The following is a 24408-nucleotide window of genomic DNA, read 5'->3' as shown; positions in this document are numbered from 1 at the left end:
AGGATATAGATTACTACAAGACTAGAAGGATATGAATAAAAACAGACCTGAAATAAATGTAAATACAGTATACTGTATATGGATACACGTAAAGCTACAGTATTTTATGTATATGTGGTACTGGTAAAGTACAATTAACTGGTTCTAGTATAGAACAATGAATTTGAGGATTATACATAAATTGTGTTCAAAACATAATTGTTCAAGTAAAAGATAAGCTTGTTGTTACATATCTATATCAAATTTATGAGTAAACAGGTAAAAAAACAAAAGAACCATACTGTTAGATTGTAGATATATTGAACACAGGTAATTAACTTATATAATCATAATCATAAATTCATCAATTTTAATAAGGTCTAGCTATCAACTAATTAATTTTTAAGATAACTAATTTTGAAATTCTATATTAATTATGAGAAAACCATAATCAGGTTGTATATCTTCTAAATTCTTCACAAAACACAGTTTCTCGAAGTCACATATCTGTGTTGATCAGACATACATAAACTTGGTGTGTAACTCTTTATTTATATTCATATAAAGCAACCCTCTTCTGAACGATTACAGAAGTAAAAATGAGAGGTGAAAATTCATCACTTTCATTGTATCAATTGCTAAAACATTATTGAATGAAAATTCAAAATGTAAGCGAGTTCAAGTACGCTAAAAGCAAGTGTATATCTGATATGTAAAGTAAAACGGTCCCATTTCATTTCATATTCTATATGAAAAGCACACAAATAGAAAAGAGAGATACGGTAATTGCATATAGTATGCCCAAAGTTGTAATTTTTAGAATTGTAAAATATCATGTTAGAATTGTCGCAGCGTGTTTTATGTTATTTATACTACCTCTAAATCCTAAAAAAATGTGGTTTAATAATCTGTTTCATCTATACAAATAAATTTAAATGAAACAGATTTCACAAATTATCGAACAGTTAAGATTTATGATTGGGTATCAAATCGAACAAACATAAAACAAAGGGTAGAGATAACAAACAAATGTTAGCATACACTTTATAGCAAAAAAACATCAACACAAAGTATATGTAAAACTAATTCAAATGAATGTAAAATCATAAATCTTCTCCAGTGTAAAACAAAGTGTGAACTAAGACATAAAACATAGCCAAAGGCACTTGTTCATCATTCAATAAAACAATTTTGTTAAAGTAAATTTTGTTTAAAAAATTTGAAATGATAGAGTAACTATATATTTTGGGAAACGATCAGATAGTTTATATCATATACTAATGATGTAAAAACAAAAGCAATTGATAATATGAAAGTCATTTTGTGATTTCTAATTAGTCACTGCTCATAAGTATTATTTCCATTTGAGGGAAATATATGGTGTATTTGCATATTACAGAGTTATCTGCCCTTGCGGGTAAGTATTGATTATGACGTCATGTATTTGCTAGCATAACATGTCATACTTTTCAGAGAAAACAATGTGAACTGTGCTCACAAAATAATGATGTAACAATCAATACCTACCTGCAAGGGAGCTAACTCTGTAATATGCAAAGACGGAATAGTCAGTTACACGAGCTAAATCATAAATGATGTTAATAAAAATCTTCAAATTTGGATATGTTAAAAAAGGATAAAAGCATTTCAAAACTGGCACTATTTTTGTGAGTAAAAAAACATCAAAATGATTTTGTGAATTTGTTAACATGCTAGACATGAAAACATAAGTCTCTCACCAGTGAGTAAAAAACCATCTTAACATATACAACTTGTATATCCTACACATACTAAAACAGCTACATTAACATGTATCAAACATATCAAAAACAAAACAAATTTCAAAGTGTGTTGATCATGATTTCAAAATATTTCAACTCATCCCAGATAGCCATTTTCTTCTTAATCCAACTTTTTTTTGTAAATTCTGAATGCATTTTGTCTGAATGTCTGTGGTTTCATAAAAATTGTCCTTGAAGTGGTCCTGAAAATATAATAAGCATCCTCCTTAAAGATCATATCAATCAAGTTCAATACAGTTGTTCATGCTTTGTTTCCTAATTAAAAGTATATGGTAATATTTTAAAATGATGAATCATCAATATTAGAGTAAAAGTTTTATAGTATCTTAAATACTTATTTCCAAATTGACTGCAGGCATGCGCAGTATCTAACATATTATATTGTGTGATCTATAATACAAGTAACAATGCATTTATAAAACATATAATTCTGTATTAAATAAACCACTCCTGACAAGGCATTTATTGTAATTCTTCTCAATGTGATATTTTGTAAACATGTAATGGTGTCAAGTTGACATACAAATAAATCAATTAACACTTATAGCACAATTGCCACTACAACAATTACCCGACATTGAATAGGTACATGTGTGTGGAAGTACTATTGTATTAATCATGATGTAGAGCAATAAATGTAACAAAGAGTGAACAAAGTAAGAGTATTGAGAGTAGAAAATATAAGTCAACACCACGACTCATTATACAGCAATATGTTCCGTTATAAAACTTGATGACAAGGCATACTTACCATGGATAATAAAGGCCTAACATATAGTGTGTGGTCAATCAAAAGTGATCTCTTTCTTGTAGGCAGTCAGTGTGTTCTTCATCAACATAGCTACAGTGATGGGCCCCACACCCCCAGGGACTGGGGTGATGTACCCGGCCTTCTGTGACACACCTGTAACAGTAAAATCCTATTATATCACCAAACACACATTCATAGCTACAGTGATGGGCCCCACACCCCCAGGAACTGGGGTGATGTATCTGGCAATCTCTGACATACCTGTAACAGTAATACAGTAAACCCTATATATCATATCGCCACCTGTTATTACAGTTAATGGCCCTCTTGGATTTCTCAGAAAAAATTAAAACCTCCTATTTCACATCTACATACTGTACTATTAGCTATTAACATGTACGTATATAAAAAAAATCGGCATATTGGTTTTCGAAAAAAATCAATTATGGGCAGACAGACAAATAGACATAGTGATTACCATAGGGCTCTAGAACCTCCACAGGGGCTCTATAATAAAAACAAATAGGGTATTTATGTATCGAGATTCACCACACTTTACTCTGACATATGGAGGAAACTTACACTATGAAGTGTGATACAAATTGTCGGAATATGTTTATTTAATCAGTCTCAAAACTATATGAATACAATAAATTTTACCATCGAAGTCGACATCTCCAACCAGTTTCATCTTCCCTGTGGCCTCATCCTTAACCCTGTTGATGCCGATGTCTATTACTGCTACTCCTTCTTTCACCATGTCCGCTGTGATCAATCCGGGGATTCCCACCGCAACCACCAAAATATCGGCTGTCTTTGTGAACACCTGCAGTTGTTCTGGAGGGGTGTATCTATGGCAAATGGTGGTTGTAGCATCACCTTGAATTATTGGGAAAATACATTTAACCATTTATTTCATAGATACATGTATTCTAACAACTGTGGACTAGCTCACATGACTTTTCTGAACACAAAATGATACAAATTGTAGTTTATTACCATAGAAATGCCTAATGCAATGATATCAATTTTAGAATTACAATCGTAATTTATTTTGAAATCACATTAGATTTTCATTGGTATAGAGTAATATGTTATGATCCAATTTTCCAGTGCAAAACCATGCAGGAAAATGTTGACACTAGTACACATACATGCCACTTTCAATTTAATAATATTCATTATAACTATACATTAAGTGTTGTATTGAAATTTGTCAAATATAAAGGGAAACAATGTCAATAATTCATTGAAAGATACAATTGGAATTTCTTTAAAAAGGATTGAAAGATACAATTGGAATTTCTTTAGAAAAAAATATGAAAAATACATAATTTCTCACCTGCTTTTGTTTCATATATACCATCAGCATGCAGTAACATAGCTAGAGGCATTCCTACATTCTTTGATCGTCCACACACAACCGCATTTTTACCAAACGTCTCAATACCTATTACGATATAGACAAAGCTGCACATCAGATAAAGAAGGCTTCTTGATTAAGATAGTAATCTCATCAAAGTCAAAATTATAGATGAGCAAGTATAACTTCAGAAAATTAGCAGAACAATTTTTTTTTTTCCAGAACAAAGAATAATTTGAGGACTTTCGAAGTCTGTACGTTGGGTACACAAGAATTACTGACCTGATCTTCGGAGAATCTCCATCACCCCAGCTGGTGTGGCTGGTATAAATGACTTTTGGTCCGAGCAGAATTTGCCGATGTTAATGACATTGAATCCGTCGACATCTTTACTAGGATGGACAGCATTACAGACCTTCCTCTCCGTGATGTGTTTGGGGACTGGGAGTTGTACCAACAGACCGTCTACCTCATCACTGTCATTCTTCTCCTGAATCAGAGACAGTAGGTGTTCCTCTGACGTCTCGATCGGTAGGTTGATCTTCTCACTTGTAATCCCTATGTTAGAAAAATAGTTCTCAAGTCAAATACTGGTGTATTAAAGCTTTTAATATTAATATATTTTCCATGCCTTTGTATAAAAGGTGGTTACCTTTGTTCTATCTCATCTTACACATATGTTAAAGATGCTCCACCACCGACAGAGCATAAATGATATTCATCATTTGAACAATAATTGGTGTTTAATCGTGTATATATATATGTCTAAGTAACACAAAAAATAAAATAAAAAAGATTATTTTGCCTTTAGTGCAGGCGCAATCAGTACTTCATTCCATATAGGATATAGTGCCATGGAATTTTTTCGGGATGCAATTAATTATTTTTCATATCTTTAACTTGAAGTAAAATTAGAAGCTGAAACTTCTCAATGTTGGTAATGGTGTAAAGTAAGTAACTTTTCTAACAGAAGAAAAATACCAAATCATCTGCTACTGTTTTTGATAGTGAAAAAACACTATTTGTCAGCGGTGGAACATCTTTAAGATATTCCTGATCCTACAGTACGTAGTATAGGAGATACATGTATATACAGACTACATGTACATGTATACACTGTAAATGACTAATCTATACATTAAGAACTAATAGAGTTACTTCCTTTTGTTTCAATCCACAAACATTGACAGAATGAAATCAAGGGGAATAACTCTGATAGATCATAATGATTACTAATATAGCTCATAGTATTTTCTCTAGGTTCTACGATTCCTCAAATGTGAATAATTGAAGAACAAATTGCATTATGATATTTGTGTTTGAAACATAATTAAAACTATCTGGCAATTTATCAGCACTTTCTATGTCACATGCATACCTACATTTGTCAATGAAGACCACTGAATAGTGTATAGACAAAGAAAAATCTTTATAGCTTATTTGTCTTTACACAGAGGTAAAATTATGTTGATATTATGTTGAATAGTTACCTGTGTATTTGCAGGCCTTGATTTTGTTGGCTACATAAGCTTTGCTGGCTGGGTCCTCCCCAACCTGTATCACACACAGGTTTGGTGGGCGACGTCCTTGGGCTACAAAACCTTCTATCTCTGCCTTCACTTCATCTTTCATATCCTTTGCAATAGCAACCCCATCTAAAATCTTAGCTGCACCTAGTCTGGAAAAATAGAAAAAAAAAATGTTTTGTTAAAATGTTTTTGGAAATATCATTTATAATATAAACAAAGGCCTAATGGACTTGATTGTTTACATGCTACCTGTTGATCAATGTAAATACTATTATAGTCGTAGATCGTAATTATAAGATTCTTCCATTTATACCAACTCAAGGCACTTAATATGAAGGTCAAGATAATTCATTTTAACAAATTCAGGGGTCTTTCATCCCAGTATGCAATAGACTCAAAATAAGGTCTCTAGATTCTTTGTTATTGACAAGAAGCCATTCAAAGCTTTAAGCCTATTTTGACCCCTGTGAACTTGAAAGGAGATCAAGGTCATTCCTTTGAACAAACTTAAAAACTTTATATCCCAGCATACCGTAGGCCAAATACCAGGTCTCTAGACCTTTTGGTCATTTACAAAGATTTGATCAAAGATTTAGCCTATATAATATCTGACCCCTGTGACCTTGAAAGACTGAAGGTCATGAACGAATCAAGATCTGCATTCATTTGAACAAAAGGTGAAGCCCTTAAGCCAAACCTGATACCTGTAACCTGTCCTTTTAAAGTCTTATATATTTAAAGTCATATAGATAGACAATGGATGCTGCACCAAAATTACTGACAATCCCTGCCCATCCCCTCACCATATTCACCATTATGAAAGTACCTGAATTCAGTGACCAATTAAAGCTGCATGTTTTTGAAATATAGAACTCTACAATATATTTTTACATTAAGTATAATGCTTAAATAAGAATTTCATGTAGGCCAACTCCTCCAATGATTAGTATGTAAAAGTCCCAATCTAATTAATTATAAAATCATGTAGTTTTTATCACAAAATAAAAATGCTCAACTCTGTACACTTTCATTTAGCAGACATTCATTTAAAGTAGTTTAAAGGAAAAAAAACTTGCATGTAAATGTTGTGTCCAATGGCAAAAAATATAATATAGTATATTTCTAACAGAGACAGAAAACATTGATTTAATCTAGTCATGTATACATGTACACTACATGTATGTATTTGTGTATGAGTTTCCTTAGCCATGCATTCGGCCTAGTGAACATACAAGGCTGGCAACTTTGACTTTGAATGTCATTTCAAGCTAACGACCATTGACCTTTAATAGGTTGCTCTCATTACACATGTAACAGTACATCATAAATTTATGGTATTTTTTTATAAGTCTTGTCAGCTTAATGTCTAAGCTTATAATTAACTAAATATATATTGATATTGATAACGAGCTCAAACCATTTTAATGTATATTTCTATGTATAACAAAATTGGATTGCCATACTTTTACAGGTGCAAGTTTAATACTTTATTCAATCAACATCTAAGAATTTAAATTCGACGTGAATCCATTTCTCCCATTATTCCTGCTTACAGTCTCATTTGAGTAAGGGGGAATAACTCGGATTTATTCCGACAAAATATTCCATTACACCAGTGGAAATTTTTCAAAATGCAACGTATTCATAAAATTAGACCCAACTTACGACAATATCAATATTGAACCTTACTCGTAAAGCAATATATAATAGAAAGAACCATTTGTATACTTTGAGGGGAACCTAAAATAACCGTTGCTAACAGTAGCCAAGACTTTTGACATGTGTCCGACCGTATCGCGGCGTAGGGCCTACCGTATGTGCACATGTGTAATCGGCATTCTTCTTATCTTTGAATCTAAATATTGTTGTTTAAACCAAACATACCTGCTGGTAGTGCCTATTGATCTGTGATTAATGGCATCCACAGATTTGCGGCTAAGTCTGCAAAAGGTCTGTAAAATCTTTCTGGACATCTTGGGGGTTTTCTGCAATGCGATCCTATCCTATTTTTAGATTTGGAAACGTGCTCACAAGAGGCATCAGCTTGACGCTTAAAAATAATGTATACTACCGTTCAAAACAAACGTTTCGATGATCATGGTTTTGACAACTCCTACAAATATGGCGACTTCCGTATCAAAACAAGACGATGCATCTTCCAATGATGCACAAAATGATGCGCATGTATCGACAGCGAGCTCAAACTGGCCAGAGCCTGTCATACCATCCAGCGTTTCAAGCATATTGAGTATACTAACCGAGAAAAACCCAGAAAGGAAGCTGAAGCGACCACGTAAGTGTAACTTATTTGCAACGGCTGGTGAAAGGGTGCAAAAGTTGGAACTATCAACGATCAGCTGATCTCATGATCATGACAGCATGTACTATAGCTTTTGAGCTGGTTATGGGCCTTTAATTTACAGTATATGCCCTAATTAGTGATCATGACAAGTAGTGATATAACAGTAATACGGTTCTTATCGACAATGTCTCTGCATATATTTATTTTATTTACTAATTACAGATATTACCGATGTAAGCTTGATTTCTGTGTAGCCAATAAACATGTGTAGATCTGTTAAAGCTCGCTTAATTAAGCCATTTAAAAATCTGTCTCGCAGTGTGCTATATCAATGATCATTAAACTCGGGTTTGTTTTTTATTCATGCAAAACTACATGAAAATGAAGACTGACAAGAGTAATCAATGAGCATATATCATTTGATGATCTCCACATTTCTTCACACACTTTTAATCATCAATGATGCATGCACAAAGCATTAAGATAACGTTTGAAATGACACATTGTACATGTACATGTAAATAATGTAACTTGATTGTGTAGTTTTTGAACACATCTTGTACATGATAATAATTAAGGCTCTTTAATATTTTTGCATTAGCAGTGTAATATATTGGTTGAGGTGAACTTAAGCATCACAATTTTTATATACATGCACTTAACATTGGACAATGCATATACATAATTTTCTTCAAATTACAATTGTAGTCGATGGGTTAATGATCATTTTGCTTTTATGGAATAATTAAATTCACAATAAATTTTAAGGATATTAATAGCATACCCACATGTGCTCCTTCATTTCTAATTCCTACTTATGTTTTTTTTTTCGTTAATTGTTTCTCCAAGCATTCCTTCTCTAAAAATGTATTATTATCCATGCATTTTCTTTTAGTGAATGCCTAGCTGATTTACATGATATACATTACATTCCAATTAATACCAACCTATGTCAGGGAAAACCCTATATTTATAATGACATACAGTTATACACCCATATGTATAATAGGCAATATGGTGGACATTTATGTGCACCCACAATGTCAGAGATACATTTGTATAATGTGAGAGATATATACACATTCTAAGATGTAACAAAGTCTCAAATATCTTTGGAGTAAAAAGAATATAAGAATATATATAAGGAAATCATCTGAAGGAAAATATAAAGTGCTGAATTAATATTTAACATCAAGTTGTTGCACATGTGACAGATCACCAGATCACACTACTAGTTTAGTTGAAATATTTAGGAATGTTTTGGCTTCATCATTGTTTCAGTGTACTACTGTACTTATAAGGAGGTGCCTTTGTCTCTTGTTTGTGCATGCAAACACTTCATTTTTCACTTCAGAAATACATAGTTAACATTATCTATATATATATTTCACTAAGAATACAATGGCACATTATACATGTATTATACTCTATGGGACAAAGAAGTTATTCCAACCGTGTGGACAAAATAAATGTCAAATTTTCAAGGCAACTTTTTTTTTTGTCCAAACGGTTGGAATTCAATACTTCTTTGTCCCATATATATTTACCATTTGAAGTGATTTGTATCCTACAGACATAAGTTTGATGGGATCCAGTGTCATCTGGAAAATCCTGTTGATATTACTTCTTTGACCCCTATATTATACTCTGTATATATATATATATGTACTCCTAAGTAAAAAAGAACCGTGTCCATGTGATGGTTTCCATATACATAAAAAGAAAACACAACTATAATACAGTTTATTCCTCCCTAGCGCTTTCTCGGCTCATGCCGGTCTTCAGTGGTTTGCATTCTTTTATTTGTAAAGATGACGTCATAGTACAATGACGTCATAGTAAGATTACGTCATGACATGGTACATAATATGTACTCCTAGGCCTGTTTCTATTGTGTTAGGGTGAGGTAAACAATCAGATTCATACACCAAGATACAGTTATACAGTTTGATCCATGTACAATAAAACCTGCCTTCATGACCACCTCTGTATAATGATCACCAGCTGCTTATATATACCTGGTAATAAGACCACTTTAAATTTTCTTTGGTCCCAAATAACCATCCAATTTCGACATACCAGGTAATGCCACCTGTGTATAAACACTATTTCCCTTTGTTACTCGTGTGGTCTTTATAGACCAACTTCATTGCATTTAATTATTGAACTTATAAATGTTCTCTTTTAATTGCATTACATATTGATATTTGAATTATTTTGATGCATAAAGCACTTTACATGCATGTATTGAAAATTAAAAACCTTTGAACCAGTAATTTTGGTCTGCATTCACAATAGGGGAAAGGAATTAATTAAGGCTGAGGAAGTTTATAATGTAAAGGATACAATGCACATGTTGTCAGCTTCATGTTGTAATGCTAGTGATTTACCTTGCTATCTGTCAGTTGGTGTTTTTCTTTCCTTGAAATACATAACTGCTGAATAACATGTTAACAGAATTCAAATGTAAGACTCTTACACCATAACAAAGTTTAGAACTTACTTGAATTTCTCTGAAGGGCATATAATAGTAAAGTTGAAAATTAATTAAAACGTAAGGAGATCAGGTTTTAAGTTATGGTATTTTGATGAAATACAATTGGTCAATTTCAGATACATTACTGTAGATATATTAAAACCTTGGATTCTTAATATTATTTGATATATATATGCTAGTAGACTGAGGAAACAATAATACTGTCGGCTTGGTTTACAGTTAAATTATTTAACTAAAATTGTTACAGGGCATTGAAGGTGTTGATTTTTTAGTATAGTTTTCATACTTTAACATACAAAATCTTAATTTAAGGCCCGCTACCTTTCAGAAACAAAATTTAATAGTAATTCTTAAAAGCAAGGATAACATAAAAAATATGTATCGATGGTCTAAGAGGAGGTTATTACTTAAAACAAATGCAAGATTTTCTGCGTTAGCTATAATATACAGAGGACTCCACGTAATCGAATAACGGTTATTTGAATATTTCGGTTATTTGCATAAAATTCTGCGGTCCCGATTTTTTCCTTCTTTATCTTTGTTTTTCAACTCCGCGTATTTGCATAGACTTTTACATGACCTCTGGTTATATGAATAAAATATTTGGGAAATTCTAAGAATAAAATCGAATATTTTTCAATTTTGCAATATATCTTAAGCGAAATTCGCCGATATATGTTTCAAGATACTTTGCTTTTACTAGAAATCATCATTGTGACAGATTAACGTTATCATATGGCTTGTTATTTTATGCATGAATCTGCAAAGGTATTCGACACTGTTACGATTTAAATTAGCAGTGGTTGATTATAACCTTAGTATAATAACTGACTCAAACATCTAATTAAAGCATTTGCACTTTCAAATATGTTTATTTATTAACGCAACGTACCTTAGTTCGCAATCGGTTGGAGAAACCATGCTTCTTTACAACAATCGCCATTCATGAGTAGCATTTGATATCGATCGTTTAGCTGTTTCTCAAATATCCACGTGTCGATCTAACGTAAACAAGAATCTAATATTGGAATATTTTTTGTTATTAAACAATTATAATAGATTTACAACTTCGAATATAATTACTTGTTGTTCGTTTTAGGTGTAAATAATTTACGTATTTATCAAGTAAACGAAACAATATCTATTTGCCTGTTCACATACATATGTGTGAGGTCAAACGAAGGTGCAAAATGTCATCTCCGCCTATTCGAATACTCCGGTTATTTGCATATTTTCTTCTGGAAAATGACTTATTCAAATAAGCGGAATCCTCTGTAGTTAACAGTGGAGAGTCATTTCGCTGTTTTGCCGTCTGGTGCCGTGGGAATCAACTAACTCTCAAAAATTAGGACGACGGTTGAAAACATAAGAGAACCTGTGTTATAAAAATTAACGATTAATTTAATTTAATTTAATTGTTCAGAGGATGATAATGACTAGTATGTGTATGACTAGTGGTAAGCCACTCACTTTTGCGACTCTACAAAATTATCAACCTAGTTTTACATTTGCATTTTCAAAATTGAAAGCTGTATCCGAAAATCTATCGAATAACACATAATTGGCACTATTGAATCAATATTTTCACTTTCTACCAATAAATAATCAAATGATTATTGGAAAGCAATGCATGTAATACCAAAAGTTAGTCAAATTCCATCGTTGAAATATTATATCAAATACACATTATGGTACTTGCTGAAGCCCTGGCCCATTGAGTATCAGACATATTCAGTCATTCTTGGGCATGACTTTGAGGCTAGTAATAACATTAAGCATTTTATATCAGCTATGTAGATTATTATGATATATAGTCAGTGGTTTTTCTATGGCTTTCCTCTAATCCCAAGATCTTGACACATCATTAAATGATCATATCTGTTAAACAGAAAACACAATGTAAATCAATAGATTTCATCAGCTATTGCCATGCATATATAAAAGGAGCGGGTTGGTTTGGTTCGTACATAGTGTTAAATACGGTCTCTGGCTCAGCTGACGGAGCATGCCTCTTTGGCTCAGTCGGTAGAGTCGTAGATTTCCATGCCGGAGACCCGGGTTTGATTCCTGGTCGGGGCATTCGACAGGAATGTGTATTTTCTCTGTTCTTCTACTTTGGCGCCCAGCGTGGGGCCCATGAAATGTGTTACTTAAAGGGCCACTACCTTTCCGAAACGGCTTTTAATTTTTAAAATAGGAATGTAAAACGAGGTTAATAATTTTGTATAGTCGCAGAAGTTATTAACTATACGTTTACTAGCACACTTATCATCACTTCAGAACTGTTTAATTAGAATAAATAAAATGTTAATTTTCATAACGCGGGTCGTTTTATGTTTCCCGCTGTCGTCCTAAATGCCGCGCCGTAGTTGACTATCACTGCGCCAGACGGCAAAACAGCGAAATGATTCTCCAGTGTTATTGTATATTAGACAGGAAATCTTGCATATGTTTGGTGTTGTAACCTCATCTTAAGACATTGATATATATTTTCTTTTGTTATTAACGTTTTTAAGAAACCTTTAAAATTAGCTCCGGAAAGGTAGTGGGCCTTTAACCAAAATTTATCAAACTGTTTTTTAGGAAAAGTCTCAAGAAAAACAGGGGGAGTAGTGTAAAAGCAGAGGGTTGGTGTGGTTTGTACATAGTGTTAAATACGGTCTCTTTGGATGCATATATAAAAGCAGAGGGTTGGTGTGGTTTGTACATAGTGTTAAATATGGTCTCTTTGGATGCATATATAAAAGCAGAGGGTTGGTGTGGTTTGTACATAGTGTTAAATATGGTCTCTTTGGATGCATATATAAAAGCAGAGGGTTGGTGTGGTTTGTACATAGTGTTAAATATGGTCTCTGTCTCTCAGCTGATGGAGCATGCTTCTTTGGCTCAGTCGGTAGAGCAGTATAGATTTCCACGCCGGAGACCCGGGTTTGATTCCTAGTCAGGGCACTCAACAGGAATGTGTATTTTCTCTGTTCTTCTACACATACAATGTTACACAATGGATCCACATTCTTAGAGAAAACAACAGCCTATACTGAAAATTCTAGGCCATGTATTATCACCAGCCTATATTGGAAATTCTAGGCTGAGTGAGATCATCAGCCTATATTGGAAATTCTACAATGTGTGAGGTCACCAGCTAGCAGATAATTATAGAAAATTTTCGGATGATTGTGCGAAAACATGCACCTGTGTACATTACTGTATATGTTAGAAATAGAACCAGGTATATATGAGGAAAGTGAAAAAAACATGAACCAGATTATTTCAAAGTTGCCTAGAATTCTTTGTGAGAACCCTGCTGCCAATTAAGAAAACTAAAGAAAGAAGATCTCTAGATCTCTAGGCACAGGACATTCTTGACTGCATAAAAAAACCCTTATTTTTTAATCCTAGGTCATGTTAGAACACCTGACCATGCAGAAAACACTCATTCTCATTTGTAACATTAAGGGTCTGTTGTGACAGAGTAAATAAGATATGTATACTGACAAAAAATATAGTACCTCCACTTCTGGGTTGTTAATTTGCATTTTATGTGCCAGGTACTGACTGCTGGTTGCTGGTGGTTGCTGTTTTTCTCTAGTTACTCCATTTTTAGCTCACCTGGCCAGAAGGGCCGATGAGCTTATGTCATGGCGCAGCAATCTGTCCTCCGTCCATCCGTCATCCTTCAGTCCTTCCGGTCGTCCCTCAACATTTCCTGTAAATTGCTACTTGCCATAGAGTTTTGCATGGATTGTAACCAAATTTGACCAGAAACATCCTCTCGGGAAGGGAAAGGGAGTTTTTAAAAATTTTGACTATGACACCCCGGGGGCTGGAGAGGTGGGGCCCAATAGGGGAAATAGGGGTAAATTCTTTGAATCGCTACTTGTCATAGAGTTCTGCATGGATTGTAACCAAGTTTGGTCAGAGACATCCTTGGGGGAACAGAGTGTTTTTAAATTTTGGCTCTAACCCCCCGGGGGAAGGAGGGGCTGGGCCCAATAGGGGGAATAGGGGTAAATTCTTTAAATCTTCAGAATCGCTACAAAGTCATAGAGTTTTGCATGGATTGTGACTAAATTTAGTCAGGCATCCTCTGGGGAAGGAGAACAGAGTTTGTATAAATTTCAGAACAAATTACTTAGCATTACAAACCAGGTGAGAAGTACAGGCCCTCTGGGCCCCTTGTTTTTTATTTCAAAGATGGTTCATATTCTATATAGCAGTTAAGCTTATAATTGCCAGACTGTGTTGTGCCAAAAAAATACTGTGAACAGTTTATAGATATGGAAAGTAGTGTAAAAATATGTTCATGAATAATATATTTTAGATTAACTGTGAAAATTTGAGGTTTCAAGTATGCTCTTCTTGTTAAGGGTTCAATATAAAATACTTAAACCCTCAAATTCATTCAGAAAACCCACTAAATATTAAAAATAAACTTACCAGTAGATATGACAGGTCAAGAAATCTTAATGAACTCTGTAGTCCAACACTAGCATATGGAAACATGTACACTGTAAGCCTTCAATGAATAGCCATTTTATGTTGTTCATGGTCTCGTGTCTGTCCCTCACGCACTACTGCTGTAAATGCTACAATTGATAATTTAGTCTGTAGCCTATTCCACAGGGACTGGACACGACAGATACAAATACATAATTATTGTATGGACCATTTATGTTATAGGTTTCCTGTCAAGCCCCTGTGACCGCTCTATACTCAAGGGCAGTTTAACCTTTTTTATGGTCAGCAAAGAAAACTAGATACACTTAAATGTATAATGTTGCTTAGATTGTTTTGATAACTATCCAATACAATATGGTTTTACCCCCCGGATCACATTGGCATACACAAAGAATTAATAATGTATGATTGTGATACAGATATGATCAAACACTGGGATTATGCTATTCTCAAATGGTACATTTAGTGATCAATATAAAAATCAATGCCCCCTACTTGTGATGGTCTGTGTTTATGTGCACTAACTGAGAAATGGACCAGTCTGGGCTTAAATAGCCTATAGACGCAGGTCTGTAATGGAGATAGTGGTAAGTGAGATGGTGACTAGTTGCTATGTACAATTTAAGAATGAAATATCTAAAATGTATGAAGATATATTGCTTATAGGATCAATTCATGTTCAATGTCCTTTATATATTTAGAGTATGCTAATTAAACAGACAACATCTCCAATATGGTGTTTTATAGTGTATTAAGGTCTATAAGTTTCATCTCATATACGCCTTACACACCATTAAGGCTTCCAAAGCTGCAGCACAAGACATTTATCTTCATATGAATTTTGGTTTTTACACCCTAGATATATATTATAGTGGGTATCAGGTTTATAAAGTGAAAAAAATGCCAGTTAGAGTTAATCCAAGGTGGTATCTCTGGCCTAAATGGTCATTGGTGACATCTATTTTTTGCACTTCACAGTGTTTAAAGATTTTTTTAAAATTTGTGTTTTGATATTATTTCTTCTGGTCAAATTATTGGTTTTAGAACTTGAATTATACACCAGAAATGCCATATAATTATATGGTATTTATAATTCAACATAATTACTAGGAATCACAAATGCTCCAACTTTAAGTTGCAAGTTCCTTTAAGGTGGAACTGGTCGTTACAGATAAGCAGTTTTCTGTGGTTTCCATACCACCTAAATCTGAAACTATATTATATCTTTTAATATGATAATAGATTGTAAAAAAAAGATGAACAAGACAAATTAACACAAAATAAAAGATGTTTGTGGCAATCCTGGAAATGGGTACTATAATGTTTTATGTAGAAGGATATATGTTACATACATATGTGATATTACTTCATGTGCTTCAAATGTTATGTTAATGCTTTGGGCTTGTTCACATACATTTACATGTGATTCCTATATGTTTTGTATTGCCATCCAGTGTATGCCAAAATTCTATAACCATGCTTTTAGAAACCAAAAACATAATTATGATATAGATAATGGTGATTTAAACAATTCTATATTTACAAATATGGTATGTCTGGGTTAGGGATATTCCTGGCTGACAAACAGCCCCAGATCAGGCTCGCTGGAACTCTCCAGTTCAATATGTACAGACAAACTCTAGCACTGCAGCTTTGAGCTGATGTATTGATTTTTTTGCTTCTGGTAATATCCATCCAAGATGGCTGAAGAGACAATATATCTGTGTAATTTCCGAGTTTCTGTTGATGGAGACTGGCTTTGTTTACGGGAATTATCTGATGTACAATTAGAAGTTGACGATGATGATATGGTGTCACCGGTCCTAACCCCGGTGTCGCCCGACGACGGTGAGAATTCCTTTACTGACAACATGTGGTTTTTCAGGAATTGCACAAGCATCTAGTCATGTTCTATTAAATATTATCATAATGCTACAAATATTTCTGCCTAATTCATAACAATGTGGTGAATGGCTTTCTAGCCTTGATAATTTTTCATTTGAATTAATGCATAGGTCTAAAGACAGTATAACTGTCTGTTTGTAATGCATGCTGATTAAGTATACAACACATAATGATTACTATTTATTGAATTAAAAAGGTCAACCAGATGACGATTCCGAGAGAGTTTGTAATTTGAACCGAGTCACATGAACAATATGCTATTTTATGCTTCACATCATAAAGTTCTTGACCTTTTGTTAATGCTTGATTGATTTTGATATCACGGTTGGGTGGAAATGACTAACAGCTATACAGTTGTTGGACCGAATGTAAACAAGCTGATTTAGCAGTGATAAATTTTCTGTTAGATAAGAAAATCAATTGCATGGCTGCAGCTAATGTTGCTTAAGATAGATGTCTTTTGCTGCAGCTTTGGAAGCCTTAATGGTGTGTAAGGCGTATGTAACATGTAAATGTGTTATAGATGGAAGATATAGACCCTTAAACATACACTATAAAACACCATATGGGAGATGTTGTCTGTCTAAGTAAAAGTGAAACGCTTTAAGTGTGATTATCTGTCTAGGTTACAGGTTAAAACTCAATTTATTGGTGTTTTTTTTAGCAAATGTGATATATCGTTGTCGGTTGTTTTTTTTGGTAGATTTATAATATGAAATTTTATCTTCATCTGTAAAAGTGTACATATGTATACTAATTATGTATTTTAAATTTTGTAAAGGAAATGTTCAGTCTTTTTCATCGTTGAAATCTATATATACTGTGGGTACTGATTAAGCTTATATATAAGTTCAGGTCGATGTAGACTTTATCTAAAAAGTTTAAGCTTTTTTGTATTTGCACACTCTTATATGGATATAACCAAAGTGATGTATGATATATGATTTTCCAATCTGTCCAGATATGTCATTCTGAAAGTCAAGTAGACAAAACACAATGCCAGAAAATATGTAGGAAGTGGACTGCTGAATTAATACTGATCACCTGCAAATTAGCATTTATAGATCAATAGATCTCACCATCCCCCTATTTGTTTTAAATACCAGTGTTTTGGTTGTGTTCTTTATTTTTGGCATTTGGTTTTCGCTTCTGGGACATTTGGTGTCCATCTTAGTACCCTAAACTTTGGTTTAAGATTTGTGTGTTGGAGGAATTTATATTGCACTGAAATGGAACTGGACTGATCATTTCTGATAGTATAGCAATGATCAGCCAACATGGTATTTACCAAGTGTTGCTTATTTAGATTCATTCCTTGACATCCAACATTACTACTGCTGTATATAGCCGGTAATTTTTGGGGTCAAAATTTTTGTGATTTGGACTTGAAACTTATATTTAACATATGATTCCATCTCAAGTTTATCAAGGAGAGTTTTAAGCTCAACCTATAGCTAAAATGATAACGCCCATGAATATTGTATCTATTTCTGTGGATTTACAGGGTCCTCATTGGTTTTATTGGAGCACCTATTAGTTCTAATTGATGTATGCTTTTCTGTATATTTCACAAGTCAATATTACCGATAAGTAATTAGCTAACACTAGGAAATTATGTATTTATTAGCTAGGTTTATCAGATGACATTTAGGTCGGTGAGTCTCTTGTAGTTCATATTTTTAATTCAACCTCTCCATGAAGCATTGCATGGTTGAGTAATATTCTGGTTGATTAATGATAAATTATGATTCTATTCCTTTTTTCTCAGGTCGTGACCCCAAGACCATAGAGAGAGCTAACCTGCTGAACATATGTAAACTCGTCATTAAAGAACTACTAGACTCGTCTCTGTCACACGGTCGTATGCTGGACGATGAACATGTCCCACTCCAACAGTTCTTTGTTGTCCTGGAGCATGTACTTCGACACGGAATCAAACGTAAGTTCTTACTCATAGTCCACACTAGGTTCTCGGGGAGAATGCAGATTTTTTTCTTCCATTTGTTCATCTGTCTTCTCTATCTCCTTATAAAAAAATTGCCTCTATTATTACACCAAATTGAGTTAACTCAAAATCACATGTACAGTTTGAACTTTGACCTACAATCAGTATTAATCAATTGTTACAGTTGATTTTTGTGTCTTTGTCTTATTGTGCGTGTGTATAAAACATCATTGGTAAATTCATCGGTACAAAATTAATAGTGAACTGTTATTCACTTAAGTTATCTCAATTATTTGTTAATTTCCAGAGCTTGATTTATTAGGTTTTTAATTGAATGTATAAGTTGGCCTCTAAGTACTGGTGAATACAATTTAATTTCAATTCAGTTGTTCATTATAAAAAGCATTACCTATTGAGATTTGTCTATCTATGATATAATGAATTATTATGCAAAATTGTGTCTGATCTAATTCCAATATATAACATTCTTCTGTCGTGTTTGCTTCAGTGACTCTTGCCGATATCTAATAAATATTTTTGACAAATATTTCAACAGCTAGAAAGGGGTTACTGCGAGACAAGAAGGATTTCTGGTGTGTGTTGGAGATGGTGGAGAAGCTGGTACCAGAAGCTTCAGAGATCAGCACCAGTGTCAGGGACATGCCTCATATAAAGTAAAATACCCATATGTTATCAAGGAAACGTTTGGATAAACACTATTGTTTTTTATGATGATTGGTACTAAAATACATTACTCCTGAACTATTTCTCTTTGTGTAATCATAATTCACTTCTGTTATTACCTATCATTCTCCTTATATCTGTATAGCCAATAATAGGATAAAATTTCCTTTCTCAACACCATTTTCTCTTGTTTATATGAGATAAAAAGTTACCACTTCTAAATTATTTATATAAAAATTTTTAATGATAAAAAAACTGGGTTTTGACTTTTCCACACAAAAATAAGTCTGAAATGAAAATTTCAATTCATTTGACATTTTAGCTCAAAAAGTTGTATTTGAAATCAAGAGAAGAGGTATTTACCTGCAGATTAAAATCCTATATGATTGTATTTCACAGAACTCCTCTAGGACGGGCGAGGGCCTGGCTAAGACTAGCCACCATGCAGAAGACATTAGCTGACTACTTTAAAGTGTTGATGGAGAAGAAGGATGTTGTACTGAGGTAAGGGAAAAGTATTCTGGGATGTATGGGAGCATTCATCAGGATATGTACATACTCCATAGCTTAATAGGGTATAGGGAGGGAGTTAATGAACATCGGACACTTAAATCAATAGAGAGTAACGCTCCAGAGTAGGTGAAACAGAAATATATATGCGATATATATGCGCTATATATATATATAAGATATTTAAAGATTTTGATTCGAAATATATGTATGAGAGTATAAATAAATGCTATTTGTGTTTTCTGTTGTCAGTGAGTTTTATGACCCTGGAGCGATGATGGTGGAGGATGAGGGTATGGTGATAGCTGGACTCCTCGTGGGACTAAATGTGATTGACTGTAACATATGTGTGAAGGAAGAAGACTTGGACCAACCAGTAAGTTAGAAAGTCAAAATGGACTTCCTCCTATAGATTCAAAGCCATTTATGTAGGTATTCACTGAGTTGACTCTATTGTTTTGGCCATATTGATCTGGTTAATTGTTTGTCCTGGCAAAGTTGCTATGGTTACTAATTTTGTTTTGGCCATGATTCGATTGATTACCAAAAATTGAGTTGGCCATGATTCGATTGATTACCAAAAATTGAGTTGCCTAATTGTACGTCTCCACCATTTTGCCACAGTTACCATATGCTACTACTATTTTGGCCATGCTGCAATGGTTTTCATTTTTATCTGCCATCATTGTCTAGACCTTGTTTTAATGATACCATTTCCCCTCTTTGTCATGTTGCTATATGGTTATACCATTATTTACATTGGCCTTGTTTCTATGGTGACATCTTATTTCTCAGTCATGTTCCTACCAGTATTGTCCGATATTCTATTCATATTTCAGTCATGTTCCTACCAGTATTGTCAGAAATTCTAACCATGTTTGTTTGGAGAAAATTTTTCTTTTAGGCTAGATTGTCTTGATTAAAGGCTAGATTGTCTTTCAGATATTTTGTCTGCAAACCTGAAAATTATAGAAAGATATTTTGCTTTCATTCTTGGAAATTATAACTTGCTGAATACATGGATGTTTTTTTTGTACACCAATTACACTTTTATATGAAGAGTAAAACTATGGCAGTTCTGTTTGTAGATGGGTGTGATAGACTTTAGCTTGTATCTAAAAGACACACGGTTACATGACCAGTCACCTGATGAGGAAAGGTAAGAATATTATATCTGTTTGAATTATCAATAACACCTCATTTGAGAGTTAATATTTAACATTGCACTTTTCCGTTGTATCTAAGTAATATTATTCATTTCAAAGTTAATACCTGGTAACCTCCCTTTAACATGATACAAACTACAAACTGTTTCAAAATAATAAGCTATTAGAAGAAATGAGAAAAAAATGTTAATCCAATGTATAATTCTTAACTAAATATCATTCAATATCAATCATGATGAAGATGTTTTATTTAAAATTTCTTTGCAGTGCTGAAGGAAAATCCAAAATGGCAACAATTTTAGATCAGAAAAATTACCTTGAAGAATTAAATCGACATCTGAAGTAAGTCAAAAAAAGAGTAACTTGGTAACAATTTTATTGAGTGCTGTTTAACACTGATATGTGTCTGACTTATGGTAATCAAGTGTTACATCGTAGAGAGTCAATTGGTCCCAATTTCTCTAAACAAACTCAAATGAAAAAATGGACTAAATTAAGTAAAACTTTATTTAATGAGAAAACTTAGTTTGGCTGAAGTATGCATTTTTTGTTTTGAGAAATCCGGCCAGGTCAAGTACTGATAATTACATGTTTTTGGTTTTGTGTGTAACATCAATTTGTAAAAAAAAATGGTTGCAAACAAAAGTTAAAATGGTCAATACTTACACAAGTAATTAAGTTTAATTAAGTAATTTGTTTATAATGTAGATCACATTAATTCTGTACACATACAGTGTACATGTACATGAGCCATATAATTTTAAAGTTAGGTAAAACAAAAAAAAATGTTTGTTTAGGGTTACATTGGCAAAAAAAAGTGTGGGTAGGATGGTGATTTTTTTTTAAAGTAATGGGCAGAACCAGAGTCTGAGATCAAAATCCTGACTTTTGGTTTTTTTTAGCCCACCATCATCAGATGGTGGGCTATTCAAATCGCCTTTCGTCCGTGGTCCGTCGTCCGTCCGTCCGTCCTTCCGTCCGTCCGTCCGTCCGTTTAACAATTCTTGTTACTGCTATTTCTCAGAAAGTACTGAAGGGATCTTTCTCAAATTTCATATGTAGGTTCCCCTAGGACCTTAGTTGTGCATATTGCATTTTGGGACCGATCGGTCAACAAGATGGCCGACAGGCAGCCATCTTGGATTTTGATAGTTAAAGTTTGTTACCGCTATTTCTCAAAAAGTGCTGAAGGGATCTTTCTCAAATTTCATATGTAGGTTCCCCTAGGACCCTAGTTGTGCATATTGCATTTCGGGACCAACCGGTCAACAAGATGGCCGACAGGCGGCCATCTTGGATTTTGATAGTTAAAGGTTGTTACCGCTATTTCTCAAAAAGTGCTGAAGGGACCTTTCTCAAATTTCATATACAGGTTCCCCCAGGAACCTAGTTGTGCATATTGCATTTTGGGACCGATCAGTCAACAAGATGGCCGACAGGCGGCCATCTTGGATTTTGATAGTTAAAAGTTTGTTACCGCTATTTCTCAAAAAGAACTGAAGGGATCTTTCTCAAATTTCATATGTAGGTTCACCTAGGACCCTAGTTGTGCATATTGCATTTTGGGACCGATCAGTCAACAAGATGGCCGACAGGCGGCCATCTTGGATTTTGATAGTTTAAGTTTGTTACCGCTATTTCTCAAAAAGTACTGAAGAGATCTTTCTCAAATTTCATATATAGGTTCCCTAGGGCCCTAGTTGTGTATGTTGCATTTTGGGACCGATCGGTGAACAAAATGGCCGACAGGCGGCCATCTTGGATTTTGATAGTTTAAGTTTGTTACCGCTATTTCTCAAAAAGTACTGAAGGGATCTTTCTCAAATTTCATATGTAGGTTCCCCTAGAACCCTAGTTGTGCATATTGCATTTTGGGACCGATCGGTGAACAAGATGACCGACCGACGGCCATCTTGGATTTTGATAGTTAAAGTTTGTTATCGCTATTTCTCAGAAAGTACTGAAGGGATCTTTCTCAAATTCCAAGCATAGTTTCCCCTTGTACCCTAGTTGTGCATAGTACCTTTAAGGACTGCTCCATAATGCTTTTTGGGACTGATCGGTAAAAAAGATGGCCAACCGGCCGCCATCTTAGATTTCATTGTTGAAGTTTGTTACCACTTTTTCTTAGAAAGTACTATAGCGATCTGTCTCAAATTTTATATGTAGTGTGTTTGAAAAAGTTTGAAAAGCAGGGAAAAGATCCTCTTTCCATTGTCAGACATAAATCATTCTTTGGTGGGTGCCAAGATCCCTCTGGGATCTCTTGTTTTCGTAGATAAGTGTGAAAAAAAAAAATTAGGGTTGGTCGAGTAACCCTAAACAGATATATTTTTTTTGGCCATATTAATACATCAGGATAACTTTAATTATAAAGCTATGTTTTAATTGACTCAGTGCTACAGTAACAAACCTGCAACAGAAGATGGAAACGTCACAGACAACTAACGCATTAATGAAAGAGGATCTGGCCATATCTAAAAATACCATCCTCACCCTCCAGGAGGAGAATGCTGCTCTTGAGGCAGAAAAAAATGCTCTCCTTCAGGGAGCACAGAAACAGATGGAGGTAAAGAATCTCTCTATGTGTGTATCTATAAGTGTTTTTTAGCACTGTCAAAACTTTGTGTATTCTTATAAATGGGGTAGTGATTAATTGTCACATTCACATAACTTGTAGCTAGGAAGTGTGTTAGCTTAATGCTATTCTTTTGATAAAATAAATTCCTCTTTTATAATAGTGTAATATGTTTAGTGTTTGAGGTGTTGGCACTGAAATTGGCTTCATAAATATGATTTTGTTTGTTGGAAGTTGTTATTTATATTATTATTGTTGCTAGACTAGATATAATTATGAAAGATCATGTATAAGTGAAACACATTGACATATACATCACTAACACTTGATACATAGAATGCTATTATGTGTTCTGACTGAGTTATCTGCCTTTAGCTAGAACATAAAACAGATCCAAGCAATGTTAGTCTCTAAAAGTAACATTGTAAATTTGCCATGCACTTGCACACCAGCGTAAATTTGCCATATTTGCCATGCACTTGCACACCAGCGTAAAAAAACTCTTAAAAATAAACAGACATGATTACAATATACACATTACAACCTACTTTCAATTGGTCTTCCAGTCAGAAAAGACATTACAATTGGTAAGTCATATCTATCTATTGTTAGCAGGCAAAAAAATAACTGCTATTGTCACATTGTCATCCCAACAATGAACTGTCACCAGTATGCAAACATTATGAATACAATTTTGATGATAAGATAGAGAAACGTCATAATATCAAAATGAACATTCATTTGTCACCTTAATTGTATTCATTTAAATGTAAACTACCATTTGGTTACAGTTAAATGTGTATGTTTACATTTTGTCTGATAATATTAAACACAAAAGAAAATGGACATTTTATTGATGATTTCCAAAACACTGATGTCAGCATGTCAAATATTTTTGTGTTAACATCAATATAAATGTAGCTTCTTGTGTAAACTGTC

The 24408-nt window shown here is 33.8% G+C and overlaps 2 protein-coding genes across 6 annotated transcripts in view; one reads left to right on the top strand and one right to left on the bottom strand.

Annotated features, from left to right (window-relative positions):
• LOC138323661 (bifunctional methylenetetrahydrofolate dehydrogenase/cyclohydrolase, mitochondrial-like) lies at positions 1–7469 on the bottom strand. The gene is made up of 7 exons (XM_069268430.1): positions 7309–7469; positions 5386–5573; positions 4178–4453; positions 3875–3982; positions 3193–3411; positions 2533–2685; positions 1–1963 (listed from the first exon to the last, which is right to left on the bottom strand). Exons 1-6 carry the CDS (start codon positions 7395–7397, stop codon positions 2567–2569), a joined length of 999 nt encoding a protein of 332 aa, XP_069124531.1. The 5' UTR covers positions 7398–7469; the 3' UTR covers positions 1–1963; positions 2533–2566.
• Positions 7470–7515: 46 nt separating this feature from the next.
• LOC138323660 (RUN and FYVE domain-containing protein 2-like) overlaps positions 7516–24408 on the top strand; it is a 51809-nt gene continuing 34916 nt past the window's right edge. For 2 of the 5 annotated variants that reach the window (XM_069268428.1, XM_069268427.1), the window contains exons 1-8: positions 7517–7717; positions 18355–18525; positions 19088–19205; positions 19615–19719; positions 19978–20101; positions 20814–20884; positions 21159–21233; positions 23289–23460. In XM_069268428.1, the coding sequence (XP_069124529.1) occupies positions 7522–7717; positions 18355–18525; positions 19088–19205; positions 19615–19719; positions 19978–20101; positions 20814–20884; positions 21159–21233; positions 23289–23460 (1032 nt within the window). In that variant the 5' untranslated portion in view covers positions 7517–7521. Of the gene's footprint in view, positions 7718–16366; positions 16530–18354; positions 18526–19087; positions 19206–19614; positions 19720–19977; positions 20102–20813; positions 20885–21158; positions 21234–23288; positions 23461–24035; positions 24057–24408 lie in introns of those variants that run through there. The other 3 variants (XM_069268425.1, XM_069268426.1, XM_069268429.1) reach the window with 3 other exon arrangements.

Source organism: Argopecten irradians, chromosome 5 (assembly GCF_041381155.1).
Source record: "Argopecten irradians isolate NY chromosome 5, Ai_NY, whole genome shotgun sequence".
NCBI classification, from domain to species: Eukaryota; Metazoa; Mollusca; class Bivalvia; order Pectinida; family Pectinidae; genus Argopecten; species Argopecten irradians.
This window is presented reverse-complemented; position numbering and strand designations above follow the sequence as displayed.

Coding starts and splice junctions, on each gene's coding strand:
- LOC138323661 (XM_069268430.1), bottom strand. CDS start 7,397: ATGTCCAGAAAGATTTTACAGACCTTTTGCAGACTTAGCCGCAAATCT. Junction 5,574..7,308: donor TCAATAGGCACTACCAGCAG/GTATGTTTGGTT, acceptor CTATTTTTCCAG/ACTAGGTGCAGCTAAGATTT. Junction 3,983..4,177: donor GGAGATTCTCCGAAGATCAG/GTCAGTAATTCT, acceptor ATATCGTAATAG/GTATTGAGACGTTTGGTAAA.